Raw genomic sequence first — 16,233 nt, 5'->3', positions numbered from 1 at the left:
TTTCCCTCTGAGGAAGCTCTCCAGAGTGACTCATTGTTTTTCAGCAGATGAACTTAGGAACAGTCTCTGCAGAGAGAAGACTGAAGCATTGTAACAGTGTGATAAAGTAAAATGTATGTTGTTTGTTAATTTCATATAAATGTTTAAATGTTTTTTTTATGTATGCACTAGGGCTGAACGATACATTGAATTTTCATCGTAATCGCGACAGACAGCCTGACACGATGAATAAGGGAAAACAGTACATGCCCTAAGCGCATGTAATAAACGTTTGACCTATCACGTTTAGCCCTGAAGACATGGTTGGCGCATTCATGCAATTTAGCCAATCAGGTGAAGCCCCAGGAAGTGTCAGCTACACTCAGATTGATTTGTGAGGTGTCTGTCAATTTAGTTGCGACAGTGTGCCGTTATACGATGGCGGAGGAAGGAGAGAAGAGTGAGGTAAATGTGGTGGCTGACGAAGACCTTGTGGTGAAAAAGAACAGCACTTCAGCTATATGGAATTATTTTGGATTTAGGAGAGATGACGCGTTACAAACACAGGTACTGTGTAAAACATGCCGAACAGTGGTGGCAACTTCAAGAGGAAACACGACCAACCTCCATCATCACCTGCGATACAATCATAAAGACCTACACGAACAATTCAAAACTACAAACGCCAAACAACAAAACCAAAAACATTGAGTAGCAAATCTAAAACTGCCATCACTACATCAGCAGTCAATTTCTCAGAGTTTTGTGAGTGTGACTCCTTATGACACATCTAAACGCCACAGAGAAATCACAGCGGCCATAACTCGTTATTTGGCGAAGGACATGATGCCTATAAACACAGTGACTAAAAATGGTTTTGTGAGCCTACTAACCAATTTGGACCAAAGATACCAGATTCCATCACAGACTTATTTTTCACAAGTCGCCATTCCAAAAATGTATGATGCATGCAGGGAGACCATGGAATCGGAACTGAGTCAAGTTGAACACTACGCGTGTACCACAGATCTTTGGTCCAGTCGAACGACAGAGCCCTACATCAGCCTCACTGTGCACTTTTTGGATCAAGACTTTGAACTGAAAACGCAATGTCTACAGACAGCCTACTTCCCCGGACAGCACACCGCAGAAAACATTGCCTGTGGACTAAGTGATGCTTTGGCCAGCTGGCATTTGCGGGAAGACCAGCTGGTTTGCATCACCACCGACAACGGGGCAAACGTTGTGAAAGCCACAGAACTCAACCACTGGGTCAGACTTCAGTGCTTTGGCCATAGGCTGCATCTTGCCATTGGTAAGTGTAAATGATATGTGCTTTACGTAAGGGATGATGTAGAGCGAGGCAGTTGTTATATAGTCCTAATCAGCCTGAAGGTGTGTTATACTTAGCAGCGGCTGTTATGTAAGGGTTAATGCCCGACGAGGTGTCCATTGTCAGTTATTAATGGACGACGGCAAGGCGTGAACCGTCCTAAGCGCAGCGTTTGCCTCCGCCGAAGTCCATTAATACCTGACAATGGACACCTCGAAGGGCATTAACCCGCTTATACCATGGTCACTTGCCAAATAACATATTTTTAAAACATTAGTTCATATTTTAATTAGTTTTACAATCGAAATCTAAAGTTTATCCAAACAATAACTCCGTTTCCCTGGTTACGCCTGACGGTTTGACTAATACCTGGAACAATCATTCCCATCCATCAGGTTCTTATGCAATGCAAACGTTGTTCTCTCCACCAGGAATTAGGAAGAACCTTAGATACGACTTGCCTCCCTTAGCAACCGGAGATATTTATATAGTCCGCTCAGCTGATAGAACCCTTCAGTTTAGCTACGAGCCACAAAGCTAACGCTATGCTAGCAAGATCCAAAGTTAATAACATTGTGTACAGTTAGCAATCAGTAAAACTATTTTTGATAGTATGTTGAACAACAAGACAAGCTAGCTATCCAGCCATGTCATTGTCCCCAAAACAATATAACGACTTTTACGAAGAATTTGATCCGCGATGTGTAACGTTACTGTCGGCCACAGCGGCGCAGCCTGAAGCAGCGAGCTGAGATATGTGAGATAACGTTATTCTCTGTGAAACTGAGTCAGTCCAGAGGGCCAGTAGAACTGACTTCTTGCAGCCTGTGTGTTTTAGCGCCATCCTGTGGTGTTCAGAGGACGAGTTGGAAATAATGCTGTTAAGGATGACAGCCGCATTGACCGTGCTGCTGGGCTGTGAAAAAATTGGAGGAATTTACTGATGCTCTTTCCGGGGAAATCTATGTCAGTGTTTCATATGTGAAACCCGTCCTTCATCTTTTAAACACATCGGTTCTTGTAGAAAAGGAAGATGACACAGATTTAACCAAATCCATTAAAGTGAAAATCCTGGATTACATGAATACAAAGTATGATGACCCAGGAACACAAGAACTTCTGGACATCGCATCCTTCATGGACCCCAGGTTCAAGGTCACCTACATCAGCAGTGAAAAAGTTGAGAACATCAAGAGCAGGATCATGTCAGAAATGAAAGACTCAGCACAGAAGGAGGGGACACAGAGGCCCAGACCATGGAGCCACCCAGCGAAAAAAAGACAAAGCGATCATTGGGCAGTTTGCTCAAAACAAATCCAAGCCCCACTCCAACAGCATCTTTCATGCATCTGCAGCAAGCTATTGAAGCTGTACTTAACAGCTACTTGTTCTCCCCCACCATTCACAGTGAAGCAGACCCTGTGGCCTGGTGGAAACTCCACCAGGTCACCTACCCTAAGCTGACCAAACTTGCTCGGAAGTATCTTTGTATAGCTGCGACTAGTTCTCCCTCCGAGAGGCTCTTCAGCACTTCAGGGAATGTGGTAACATGTCAACGTACATGTTTGAAACCTAGCAAAATTAACATGCTGGTTTTCTTGGCCAAGAACTTGCCCTAAAGAGATAACCAAGGCAGTAACTTGTCCTAAGGGGCAGATATTTTTTTGCTGGTTTAATGAGCCATACAGTTATTTTAAATTTCCATTTTTATTTGCATTTATTTATTTGAGTATAACAGTTATTTTCCCCACATTTGTTTTGTTCAAAGAGAGATGTTTTTGTTGAGTTTACAAGAAAATATTTTAAAAGTAGCAGGGGAAATTGAACGTTAATTTCTTATAATGCCTCATTTATGTGTAATTTGTTCAATAAAAGCATGTCAAAAATGCCTCAAATCTATTTGATTTCTCTATTCAGTGGGAATAGACTATTCAATGTTTAGGTTCGCAAAGAACCTATTAAAGCACTAAGACATGGGAACAGTATAGCTAACATTCACATTTGAATATTTATCGCAAGTCATATCGTCATCGCAATATTAAACAATGTCATCGCACATCGCAGCTTTTCCTCATATCGTGCACCATCAACCAAAGCAAATTCCTAGTAAGTGCTACTAACCTGGCAATAAACCTTTTTCTGATTCTGAAATACAGAGAATAATATTAATAATAATAATAATAATATTCTAGCCCAACTATACTGTTATGGTACAGAGTGGCTGTAGCCATTAATCATAGGGTTTGGATATTCGACCCTTCCCTCCTGTCCACATGTCCTTGAGCAGGACATTGAACCCAACAGTGCTCCCGGCGAGCAGTTCAGGGCCTGGCGTGATTGTGTTAGAACCATAGAATTTAACAATAATAGACGTAGCATCGGCAACGTCATCCATTGTTTTGTGGACTGCTGTTTTGAAGCAAGGAGTTTGCATTTTGGCCATCGCCATCTTGGTATTTTGGAGCCACAAGTGACTATATCTGGACAAAAGGGCGCAGCTGGGGAGGATGACGCAACTAAGCCAGTGTTGTGTATGGTTTCAATGCTAAGCTGTGAACTGGCACCGCTCCAGCTACGAGTCCACCACCATACTTTGGTCCTTGAACCAGCGACCAATCCAACCCAACCCCACCCAACTCCCTACTGACTGAGCTACTGCCACCCCAGTATCCAACAGGTTTGAGTAGTGTGATCACTACGGGATCATACTAAACACGAAATAATAATCTCAGAATGTCAGTGGCAAAACAGCACTTTAATGGACATACATTTTAGGTGCACAGTTACATTGCAGCTTGTTTCGCTGCTGCCGTCTCGTTTAGTACTGGACCAATTTCAAATTGTTCCCATCTGTTACTTAGACACAAAAATCAGACCCTCCAGGATATTGCGGCCTTCTTTTGATATTGTTGTGGCCCAAAATGCCTGATTTTGTGGCAGCTTTTGCAAAAAACTGCGATAAAAGTTGCAATGGCTTTTGTATTTTTGTTGCAGTGAAGTTGCGGGAGATGGTGAAAATTGCAACAAAAAAAAAAAGTTTGTTATTTTTTTGTTAATTCTTTAAAAATCAAAAGGAAACTTCTTTTGGGGAGAATAAAACTACTCTGGGCTGAGTTTTCCTAGGAACCTTACCAACAAGGCTCAGGATGCTGCAAATGTTGGTATAATATGAAAATGGCTGGTGGATTTAAGACAAAAAATGTTTTTAACTTTAACATTTTGGTCAGTGGCTTGTTGATCTTTACATTGTTAGTTAATTTCCTATCCTGGGCTGGGACACACATTCATACGGTTTGATAAAGTAACGTTACTTATTGGACTTCTCATTGCACAACGAGCATAGCTGTCCTCAATTTAGGTCATCCTGTACGTCTCATCTCCGGTTTTTCCTGCATCCACCGTGTGTGTTTGCGTGTGTGCGCACGTCAGTCGCGGGGGGAACTGAGCAACAGCCCCGAGAGAGCTGACAGGAAACAGCAGCAGCTTTCAGCGACTTTAGAGTGAAAACGCGTTACAGCGTACATTGATGTTAAAATGTGTACAGGTTGGCAGGACGGTCTGAATTTGTTGCACGGTCTTTCGCTGTACATTTGGTTGGTAAATGTGAGATGTTCGAGTCACACACATCTCGTTTTCATATCAGAAACAAGGAAATGAATTTGGCGACGTACGTGTGTTACGTCAACCCGTTCTCACTCCCGCTTGGTCAGTGGCTCTCAGAGTCATAAACTGACACAAAGTCTGGCACGTGGGACTGCTGGGATTGGTTGAAGTCACTGGAAACTTCGGTTATTGGTCAAATTTGCGGTAAAGTTGCGGTGATTGGTCAAAATTGCGAGTCGCACCGAATTCACGATGATTGGTTGAATTCGCCAGAATTGTTGCGATCGCGACATTGCGCATTCCTGGAGGGACTGAAAAACATGGGAATATAGGGTCCAGTCTGGAAAAAAAAAGTTGTTGGAAGCACAGTTGATAGTGGCGTGATAATTCAATGTGAGAACTCATACATGTGGTTGGCACAAATCTTTCGATAGAAGAACATTTGACAATGCCAAAGGTGAAAGGTACCTACTGCATTGTCAGCACTGATGGAGCTTCAAGTCCAACAATGTTTCAGACAGCGGTGATTTCTTTCTGCGTAGACGGGCAGAAGCGGGACTAGGTTTATTTGCTGTAATTAATTAAGGGAATATTGACACATTCCTCCCAGAATAGAGATTATAATACATTACGAAATAAATCTCTTCCATTTTTAGTGACAGAAACAATTAGAGAAGAGCTTGGAGCTTTGCTAATGATGGCTGGATTTGGAGGCTTTTAGCAGAGTTGCAGCACAAGAGGTCACGAAGAGCAGGAAGAGCTTCGGTTTTCTCTGGTGGGCTTCACCGCCCTGAATTCAGCTCAGAGCCAAACTGATGGAGAGTCAGTCACCAAAACCCTGCCAATCTTTACACAGGTCTGATGGCGATGATACATACGCAACACTTACTGGAACTTCAGATGATAAAAGGCAGCCCAGTATGTCTGATGGTATTGGAAATTGGTTTTGGATTTGTTTGCTAGTCCCAAGAACCAAATAGGTTAAGTACCCTTTTCTTCCCTGCAACAGAAGACCCTCTTTGCCTTGTTGACCCCCTCCGTTTTTCAAACCGTACAGCCTTCCACATCTTTTGTTCACTGACATTTCCTCGAGAACAGATTTATTGGCCCACATAATTAAAATGGCTGACGTCACGTGCTGCAGCTCTGCTACCTGCTGCCCCATAAATGCTGTCGGAAATGTGACGGATGGGACACCAGAACGTGACAATGTGGCCGAAAACAAAACATCTGAGCCGTAAATCTCTGAAACAGCGAAAAGAGCCGCTGCATACATTCTGCGTGGCTGATGTGAATCGATAAACAGGGCGTACATTAGAGCCAGCGTCTTAACACACAGGACAGATTTACTGCAGGGAAACAGATATAGTTTGTCATCCACAACATTAATCTCATTTTGCTGAGCATACATGATTTTAATCTTACTTTGCAGATAGCCTGTGTGTGATTTTAATCCATGGAGCTGGGGAACAGGCGTACAGCAGCCCAGATCATCAACTGGTACAATAATGAAAATAAATATAACATATTACTGAGCTCAGAGGGTTCAAATTATTAACCCTTTAAGCAAAAGTGGTCTGTGGTCAGTAGGGCTGTTACATTTACAGTCATTTGACATTCAAACCACAAATTCACAGAATGTGTGACAAAATAGTCTCAACTCAAAGATCCGCTCACCAGCTTTTCGTTACTATAATCACTAGGGCTGGGTACCGAATTCCATTCTTTTTAGTCACTGACTGAATTGCCTTGTCATGCATTACCCAATTTCAATTCCTAAGGATCTCATCGGTGTCAGTGAGCCAATAAGCATGCAGCATGCTTCTACCAAGATCGAATGTTTGCAATTGGCTGTCTAACGTTATACGACAGCTCACGTAGTAAGAGCTGAGAAATAAATAAAAAATTTGAGCTGAGATGTTGTCAGTTCTTTTTGTTTTTTAAAATTGGTATCGAAAAAAGTATTGGTATACGGTATTGATATCGGTGCGAATATTTTTCAACGATACCCTTATAGCCCTAATGACCGCATCGCACTGTCAAGAATGAACTTTAGCATGTCCTGTTGCCCACCGCAAACTAAACAACTGATGTTGCAGCTAAAGAAGACGCAGAGATTTCCCGCCGGAGTACTCGCTCATGGGGCAATGTTGGGTCTCCGTAAAGAGTATGATCTAGAACTGCTATATATTAAGCATGTCATGACATAACTTCTGTTAAGATTTGGCGCTATAGGCAATAAATAAAATTGACTTAACTTGACTCAGGAGTTGGTAGAGACCAAAAACAAAGCTAAAAGACTGACTGGATGTCCTCCAAACCATATGACGATAGAGGTGGTTTATTCCTCCACTCTAATATGACCAACAGGAGCGTTTTCAGTCCTCATATCTAAACGAGTGAATGTAACGGTCACGGTTTTAAACACGCCGTTAACGTTGAATGAATTTGGTTAGGTTTAGGCACCAAAACTACTTAAAGGTCCCATGGCATGAACATTTCACTTTATGAGGTTTTTTAACATTAATATGAGTTCCCCCAGCCTGCCTATGGTCCCCCATTGGCTAGAAATGGTGATAGTTGTAAACCGAACGCTGGGTATCCTGCTCTGCCTTTGAGAAAATGAAAGATAGGGCCTAATTTTGGAAAAAAAATCTTAGAAATGTGGGATCGTAGGGCCAATTTTCAGTGAAAAAAAGAAATTCTTAGAAATGTGGGAACATAGGGCTTTGGGAACATAGGCATGCTCCCGACGGCACCACCACTGTAAACGTAAATATAAGTTGTAATTGCTTGAACGACTTATGTGGGCGTTTTCCCGGGAAGGACAGTCTTGTATGCTAATACATTAACTTTACTGAGTTTCTGCAGTGGAAATCAGTTATTGCAGGTTTAAACTGTTTTTGTTTTCACGTTTTTCACTCTTATTTACTAAAATAACGTGTGGAATAAAAAAGTTAAAACCTTTGATTCTGTAAGGTTCATAGACCCTCAGACTTTAACTTTTAATCATATATCTCATAATCATGTAACTCATATATCCATCTGGTCCAGAAGTTAATGAATCTGTGTGGGCTTTTGCTGTTTACACAAATCTGCATCTTGTTAGAGAAAAAATAGAATTGGACCACAGCTGCAGTTTGACAATCATCCAGGTGAAGAACACATTTTAATATTTCATTTAAAATCAATTCTCAAGCCAATATTTTTCCTCCTACCATTCTCGCTTTGATTTCCATCCACAGACATGCTGCCATTGGTGGGGCCTGGGGAGGATTTGTGGAGGACTGATGCCTGGGTAGAATTTAAACACCAGTGTTTGCTTTTTATATGTACACAGCAAGTCTTTAATTATTTGCTCCAGAAACCCTTCTTCCCACTTCATCGGCATGCAGCCTGTCGCTTTCATCTGTTTGACAATCAGCCACCTGCTCGCTGGCTCCGACACAGTTTGACTCCAACCAGAGCAAAATGTATGTGGACAGATTCGCACGCACAGAGCGCACGGTCGGCTGGCTGAAATATGGGGGGAGCGGCAGGAAAACACAAGAGCACTGGGTTCATATCAGGGACGGAGCGGAGGGGATGCTTTTCGGGCTCCGAAGCCCCGATTCTTTGAGGGGTTTCAAAAATGATTTCAACTTTGTGTCATTTTCCCCCTCAGTCTCTCTGACTGGACCGGCAAATCAATGCAGCATCCCTACCTATGTTATGGAACTTAAAAAATAGAAAACATCAGACAGTTTTTGCCTTTCTTTAGGTGGCAGGAAAATGAGTCATCCTTAATATTTGTTGTGTTCTGGTTTCAGAATGATGAAGACAGTTGGAAAACAGTTTGATATAAAACGGGATGTAAAAAAGAGACAAAAACATCGTCGAAAGTGTCAAAGGCAACAAAAAGAGACAAAAATGTGAAAAAAGCCACAAAACATTGAAAAAAGCCACAAAACATTGAAAAAAGCAATGAAAATATTGGGAAAAGTTGTCAAAAGTAGGGGGAGTGGCTGTTTAGCTCAGTTGGTAAAGCAGGCGCACATGTGCAGAGGTGTATTCCTCGACGCATTCCTGTATGTCTTCCTTTCACATCTCTCTGCTTTCCGGTCCAATAAAGGCAGAAATGCCCCCCCTCCCCCAAAAAAAAAGCGGGGAGGGAAAAAATAGAATGTTACACGGTCACGGTACACATCATGTTTAGAACCTCCAGTTTGGACTACTGCAATGGAGTCCTGTCTGGGGTCCCCAGCAAAACCCTAGACATGGCTCCAGTATGTCCAAAACTTTGCCGCCAGGGTCCTCACCCACACCAAGACCTGGCAGCACATCACCCCAACCCTCATCCACCTTCACTGGCTCCCAATTAAGTCCTGTATCAAATATAAAATCCTCCTTCTCACCTACAAATCCCTCCATGCCCCTGGCCACACTGTACCTCTCTGACCTCCCCAACCCCGAAACCTGCAATCCTCAGACGCTGGCCTGCTCTCCATTCCCCACACCAGACTCTGTACCTTCGGGGGCAACCCAGTCTCACTGCAATTCGTTAAATGTTACGTTAGTTAATCTATTGATTCGTGTACACGGACACGTTTATCTCGTTTTTTTCGTGGTGTTCACGATGTTTTTTTAAACTAATGTATTTCAATAGGAAGCATCTTTCGGGGTTACAGCACGACTTACGGTAGCGAGTAGTATGAAATGCCGAAAATCCACGCAGGAAGGTTGGTTGGGGTGGTGGATGGGTCAAACAACACAGGACTTTCACCCAGGAGACTGGGGATCGTGTCCCGTGTGTGATGATTCCTTTCCCCATTGTTCTTTTCCTAAACCCAACCTCCATATAGATGCTTTACGTGCTGACGTCCATGAAAACCCCCCCGAGATAAATGTGTCCGTGTACACAAATCAATAGATTAAAAATAATGTGACCATTTCACAAACTGCCGTTGATACCATGTTGTTCGGAGACAGAGTCTTTAGTGTTGCAGCCCCATCGCTCTGGAACACCCTCCCTGCAGATATCCAAAATGCTACATCCCTGGAAATATTAAAAAAACTACTGAAACACCACCTGTTTACCACAGCCTACAACTTCTAATTCTGTAAAGTGTCCTTGGGTTTCTTGAAAGGGGCTATATAAATAACAGTTATTATTATTATTGTGTTTTTCCCCAAAAGATGTTAAGATTTTAAGGCATTCTGTGCCTATAGCTGCTTTAAAACGGACATGTCCCCGGACCCCCCTGTTAGGTTTGGGCTGAGCCCCGACCGTTTACAACGTCTGGCTCCGCCCCTGGTTCACATCACTGCCAACAGTAAAGATTGTGTTGCCACGTTACAAACCGTGACAGAAAAAGAAACAGCGGGGATTGTACTTGTGATATAATGGTTGCTTGTGTTCATCCATCAGCGGGAAAACACAACAGTAGATTAACCTAAACGGTATTGATTTTCACTTTAACGCCCTCTAACTGTCTTTCTGCGGCTTGGTCAGTCAATCAGGAACAGATTAATCAGGGCTTTTCTGCTGCTGACCGGTCAGATCAATCAATTACCAGCAATGAGCTTGCCGCACTAAATATTGATATCACTCGGCCATCTCAACCAGAGTGTAATCGCATAATCAATAACTGTAGGCCTTTAAAGTAACATTTTTGAATACAGGAATGATCAAAATTTTCCAGAATATGGCGCAAATTGTGAAATGGTCGCAGTTTTAAACACAGGGTTACCGTTGTGAATCGTTTCCTCCCACAAAAAAACGCTCCCAGAAGTTGTTTGTATAAGCAACAATTACAACTATATTTACGCTTCTAGTCGCCCTCTGATGGCAGTTATAATGGAGAGGAGGGGGACTTTAACCAAGGAAACTGAGGTTCACGTGCATAACCGTCAGGACGTGAAGGTTAGCCCCTAACCCTAACGTCTGATTTTAACCCAAAAACACTGTCTTATTTTTTTGGGATTATTTTTTGGGCTTTTCCGCTTTTATTTTGACAGGACAGCTAGATGAGAAAGGTGAGTGAGAGGGGGAAGACATGCAGGAAATAAAGGAGACTATTGGCGTCAAAACAACGCCAAAGGCACCTGACCGGGCGTCCCTATTTTACGTGATGGCAGTGAGAATGTGTTGGACCGTGGCAAGTCACGTGCATAACTGAAAGTGAAGTAGTCTGATTTTAATCCAAAATAACAATTCCGGCGCAAAACGAACCTAGGGATAAACAGATGTGTACCCACTTGATTGTTTTCTGGGACATGTTTTCATGCTAACCGAATGTGTCTGTAGCTTGAAACAAGCTAGCGCGGACCGCTGATGAGCTTACAGCTAGTATTCGGGGCACGGGGAAAGTAAAATCAAATCACTATTTTATACCACTAAAAAGGCTCAAAACAGCACCACACTTCCACGGTAGCATAATGTGAGTCCCTAAATGTTAACCAAAGCATCGAGAACTTTGTGAGTGAACAGACAGTTTATTAAAAAGATAGATTATAAAACTTATATACAGGCGGCCGCCGTCTTGGGAGCTACTGTCTTTCTAAACTATCTTTTTAATAAACTGTCTGTACACTTACAATGTTCTCAATGCTTCAGTTAACATTTAGGGACCCTCATTGTGCTACCGTTGAAGTGCCCCGCCGCCCTGCCTCCGCGTGTTGTTTTTTTGTTTTTTTTTTTTTTATTTTTTTTTTTTTTTTTTTTTTTCTTTTCCCCTTTTTTTTTATTTTTTTTTAGTCATCTTTCTTCTTTCTTTTTTTTTTTTATAAAATATATAAACATAACAAAAAAACAATTTTTTTATTTTTTTTTTGTTTTTTTCCCTTTTTTTTTTTTTATTTTTTTTTTTTTTTATAAAAATTTTTTTTTTAATAAAAAAAAAAAAAAAAATATTTTTTTTTTTTTTTTTTTTTTTTTTTTTTTTTTTTTTTTTTTGTTTTTTTTTTTTATTTTTTTAATTTTAAAAAACACAAAAAAAAACAACAAAAGTAGACTTTTGTTTTCAGCCCCAACCTCATACCCTACATCAAAGACAAACAAAATCCTGGACAAAATACGTTTCTCTCCAAACATAATTGAGAATGCAGTTTTGTTGTAGGCCTATATGGGAATGTCATTTTTAGGAGACAGGGCTGTTAATTTCCACCTTGACGTCTAGCCTCTGTCCAACAGGGCTGTTGTGTGAAATAAGTTTGTGATTTGACAGCAAAGGTCCTTTCTAAGTCACCTCCACTGACGTAAAAGCTTCCCGGCTGAATCTAATGATAGACGTACCTGTTCCACTTGTGTCCCTGCGCCCCTTTGGTTTAATTGACTGCCAACAACACCCTGAACAACTGGCCTCATGTCTTGTCAATCTAACCAGCAGGACACAAGCAGTGGTTAAAAAAAAAAACTAGGTCGATGCAGGACAAGAGCCTTTAGATGTTGGGAACTTTGAAAGCTTTATAATGGCTCTTCAGTGTAGAGCGAAGGGCTGACAAAGTGCACACCATCGCCTCACTGAAATAGAATAAGAGGTTAGTGCTTTTTCCCCATTTTCCTGGAACATGTCTTGTTGCCTGGCTTAAATTGTAAGGCTTGGAGAAGATGCTGACACATCCCCAGCAGCTTCTCTCAGCGGTTTTCCTGTGAAAAAGAATGAGAAAATCAACACCCACACATTGCGGCGTTGAAGCTGAAAGGGACCCGGGGCCTCGTCTCTGCTGAGTCATGATCTTCTTTCTCTGTTGTTTGGGAGGAAGGAGAGGATAAATTCATGTCCTTTTTGTTTCGCTTTCTAAACTTGGATTTCTCTGCCTGTCTGTGTTTATTTTTGATTTTTTTTGGTGCTCTGCATGTGTGATTGTCTGTTTCATTATTGTATAGTTAAGCAAATCTTCTATATTGACACGTTTCCTTTCTGGAATTGTTAAGGTGCCGCCAGAAATTCCGCATAATTTCGGCCGGATGTCCGTCCCCTTCCTCTGTCTTTGTGCTGGCGTTCTAACCTCCGGTGGATTTGTGAGGACTATGGTTAACTCCTCCTCAGATCTCTGCAGGGTAAATCCAGACAGCTAGCTAGACTATCTGTCCAATCTGAGTTTTCTGTTGCACGATTAAAACTACTTTTGAACGTGCACACGTTCCGCCAAAATAAGTTCCTTCCCGAGGATATTTTGCAGAGGCTCCGTTGCTCCGTACGGCGCTTAGCTACGCCCACAACGATTGTGATTGGTTAAAGAAATACCAATAAACCAGAGCACATTTTTCTCCCATCCAGGAATGCTGTGTGGACTAGCCAGACCTTCCTCCGCACCACAGTGGAGGAAGGTCTAGCAAAGCAAAACTCGCCAAAATGTAGCCTATCTTTGTTCCCGTACCATTGGTACCCATTGATGTGATACCGACAGAGATCGATTCAGGATTTTTATAATCAATATTGGATCATTCAAATGATAATTGATTTGAAGCATAAAATCTTTTTTTAAACCAAGCCGTAGAAACGATTGTATAAAGGAATTGGGATGTACACTGTGTTTCTATTTTTTATATCAGAGGTAATGTTTACACTTAATAAAATGTATCTGCAAAGTGACCTGGACGGGAATGTTTTGGATCATATTTTGTGGACTTATTCAAGCTACAATAGGTTGTAAAGTTGCTCTTTGAGGATCATGCACATGATAGATGGAAGAAAACAATGCTGGTAAACATAATAAGGTACGTTCACTGGCACAAATTTCCCTCCAAATTAGGGCTGCTCGATTTTGAAAAAAATCATAATCACAATTATTTTGGTCAAAATTGAAAGGGAGTTACATTTATTGAATTAAAAAAAACCAGTGAAAACACCTTGAACTGTGAAATTTCCCTAATATGAAATACTTAAACCCTTAAAATAAATATAAAAAATATATATAAATGTTGGCTGAGTGAGTTTAGAATTTGGGAGGAGGCGAAAGTACGTGTTTCATAATGTAATGTAATGTTCATTCAGAACCTAAGATAGAATAAGAGTTTACTTGCAAAACCTAATGTGCACAATAATTTAGTTCACGATTACATTGTTTTTGTGAATCGTTAGGAGCTGAGTAAGTGCACAGCCCTACTTCAAAACATATTTGACGGAGCGGATTAGGAGTACAATTTTTTTTTTTAGGGGACAAAGTTTTGTGAGATACAGTATTGTGAGATTCTTCCTCCTCACTCACTGCCATTTGTGCTTATAAAAAGCTAAAAGCCCACAGAGCAATTGCACACGATAATCCCCCACTTTCAGAGTCCAGATCCTTATCTTTCCCTACCACAACGCCTCCCATCTGAGAGGTCAAAGGTCAGAATTCTTTCATTTCCAGTCAGGATATCAGCGGGCGTTCAGCAGCTCTGCAGAGACCTGCTGAGTCTTTTCTATTTTTTCCCCCCCTGCTTTACCCTGAGCAGCTCTTTCATTTCCATTTTTAAAAATGACTGTCTTCCCATAGGAGGACTGCTTAGTAATTTAAAAGCTAATGAGAGAGAATTAAAATGACACAGACTGTTTCATTGGCAAGACATCTCTCTTTGATCGAGTGGCCCAATTAAAAGTAAGAAAGATAAAGAGACCCGAGGGGAGCTGGCTCTTTGTTCGCTTTTGTCAGGTGAATTAAGGTGCGGCTCAGTTTGAACTGGAGACCGGAACATCATGCTGCCATTCAAATTGGATCCGTTATTCAAATACAAAAGGACAACTGGGACCTGAAAGGGATGAGAGATGAGAGTGCAAAATGTTTGGCTCCACTGTATGTAGTTAAAGTTAAATATAGTGGCTGACTGCTGTATAATGCACTCTCTCTGTCCTATTTGTTACACTAACCCTAACCATTTCAACCTAAACCACAACCTTTTTTTTATTAACTAAGTAGTTTTTGTACCTAAACCTAACCAAACTGCAACCATTTTACAACGTTAAAGACGTTCTCTGGTTTAGATATGAGGTTGTATTTCCTGCCACCACTAGGGGCGCTATTTAATAATACGCTTCTGTGGGTCGTGTTACAAGGGAGGAACAAATGACTCATAATGTTGTATTGTTTATTGGCTTATATATAATTGTATTTTTTTTATAGGCATGCTTCCAATTTGTGCTAAGTTAGGCTACAAATGTCCTGCACCTAGCTTTGTGCTACTGGTGTTATTTTTCTGGTGCTGATGATGAATCAATGAATTATCAGGGAGACTGAAATGGTGCATGATAAGACATTTATGTAACAATAAAGACCCGAGTTAACAACTGCAGACAGACAACTGAAGCTGCCACCAGAAGACAATTCTTTTGTGTGTTTTTCTAAAGTTTATTGTAAAGATGACTACTGGATGTACTGGTTACTAGATTAGAGATATAACATGTGGAAATTCAGGTCAGAGTCCATGACTACACCAAGATTTCTGGCTTTGTCTGTTGTTTTTAACATTGTCGTTTGAAGCTGAGCGCTGACTTTCAATTGTTCCTCTTTTGCTCCAAAAACAACCACCTCAGTTCATTTAATTTAAGAAAGTTCTGGCACATTCAGTCCTTAATTTGTTCAATGCACTTACTCAGTTTTTGTATTGGACTATAGTCCCCTGGCGATAAGGTTATGTAAATGTGTGTGTCATCCGCGTAACTGTGGTAACTTATTTTGTTGTTTTCCATAATCTGAGCCAGTGGAAGCATGTAGATGTTAAACAGAAGAGGCCCCAGAATGGAGCCTTAGGGAACTCCGCACGTCATATTTGTATGCTCAGATGCATAATTACCTATAGACACAAAGTAGTCCCTATTCTTTGAGTAGGATTCCAACCACTTTAGTACTGAGCCAGAAAGTCCAAACCAGTTTTCCAATTGGTCTAGTAATATGTTATCGTAGACCATGTCAAATGCAGCACTGAGATCAAGTAATACTAAGTTTTGCCACTATCTGTGTTTAAGTGGATGTCATTAAAGACTTTAACAAGAGCCGTCTCAGTGCTGTGGTCGAAAACCCAACTGAAAGGCATCAAAGCTGTTGTTTAGTGACAAGAAAAGGTTGAGTTGTCGAAAAACTGCTTTTTCAATGATTTTACTTAGAAATGGAAGGTTTGATATCAGCCTATAGCTGCTCATTAGTGACGTGTCTAGATTGTTCTTTTTTAAGAGTGGCTTGATGACTGCAGTTTGCAGGGCCTGTGGGAAGATACCTGAAAGAAGAGACGTGTTTACAATCTGTAGAAGATCTGAAGTCAAACAATTTGAAACATTTTTGAAAACGCCCGTTGGTAGAATACCAAGGCAACAGAAGGAGGTTTTCAGATGTTGTATAATGTCCTCCAGGTCTTTATT

The 16,233-nt window shown here is 41.2% G+C and overlaps 1 protein-coding gene across 1 annotated transcript in view; it reads left to right on the top strand.

The window, feature by feature from the left end:
- Positions 1–417: 417 nt before the first annotated feature.
- Positions 418–16,233, top strand: part of LOC120568537 (ubiquitin carboxyl-terminal hydrolase 29-like) — a 40,661-nt gene continuing 24,845 nt past the window's right edge. The window contains exons 1-4 of the mRNA XM_039816107.1: positions 418–546; positions 1,099–1,294; positions 2,337–2,517; positions 2,721–2,856. Coding sequence (XP_039672041.1) covers positions 418–546; positions 1,099–1,294; positions 2,337–2,517; positions 2,721–2,856 — 642 coding nt within the window. The remainder of the gene's footprint in view (positions 547–1,098; positions 1,295–2,336; positions 2,518–2,720; positions 2,857–16,233) is intronic.

The sequence above is a fragment of the Perca fluviatilis genome, chromosome 11, assembly GCF_010015445.1.
Source record: "Perca fluviatilis chromosome 11, GENO_Pfluv_1.0, whole genome shotgun sequence".
Lineage (NCBI taxonomy): Eukaryota > Metazoa > Chordata > Actinopteri > Perciformes > Percidae > Perca > Perca fluviatilis.
The sequence above is the reverse complement of the archived record's forward strand: the minus strand, read 5'-3'. Positions and strand labels throughout refer to the sequence as shown.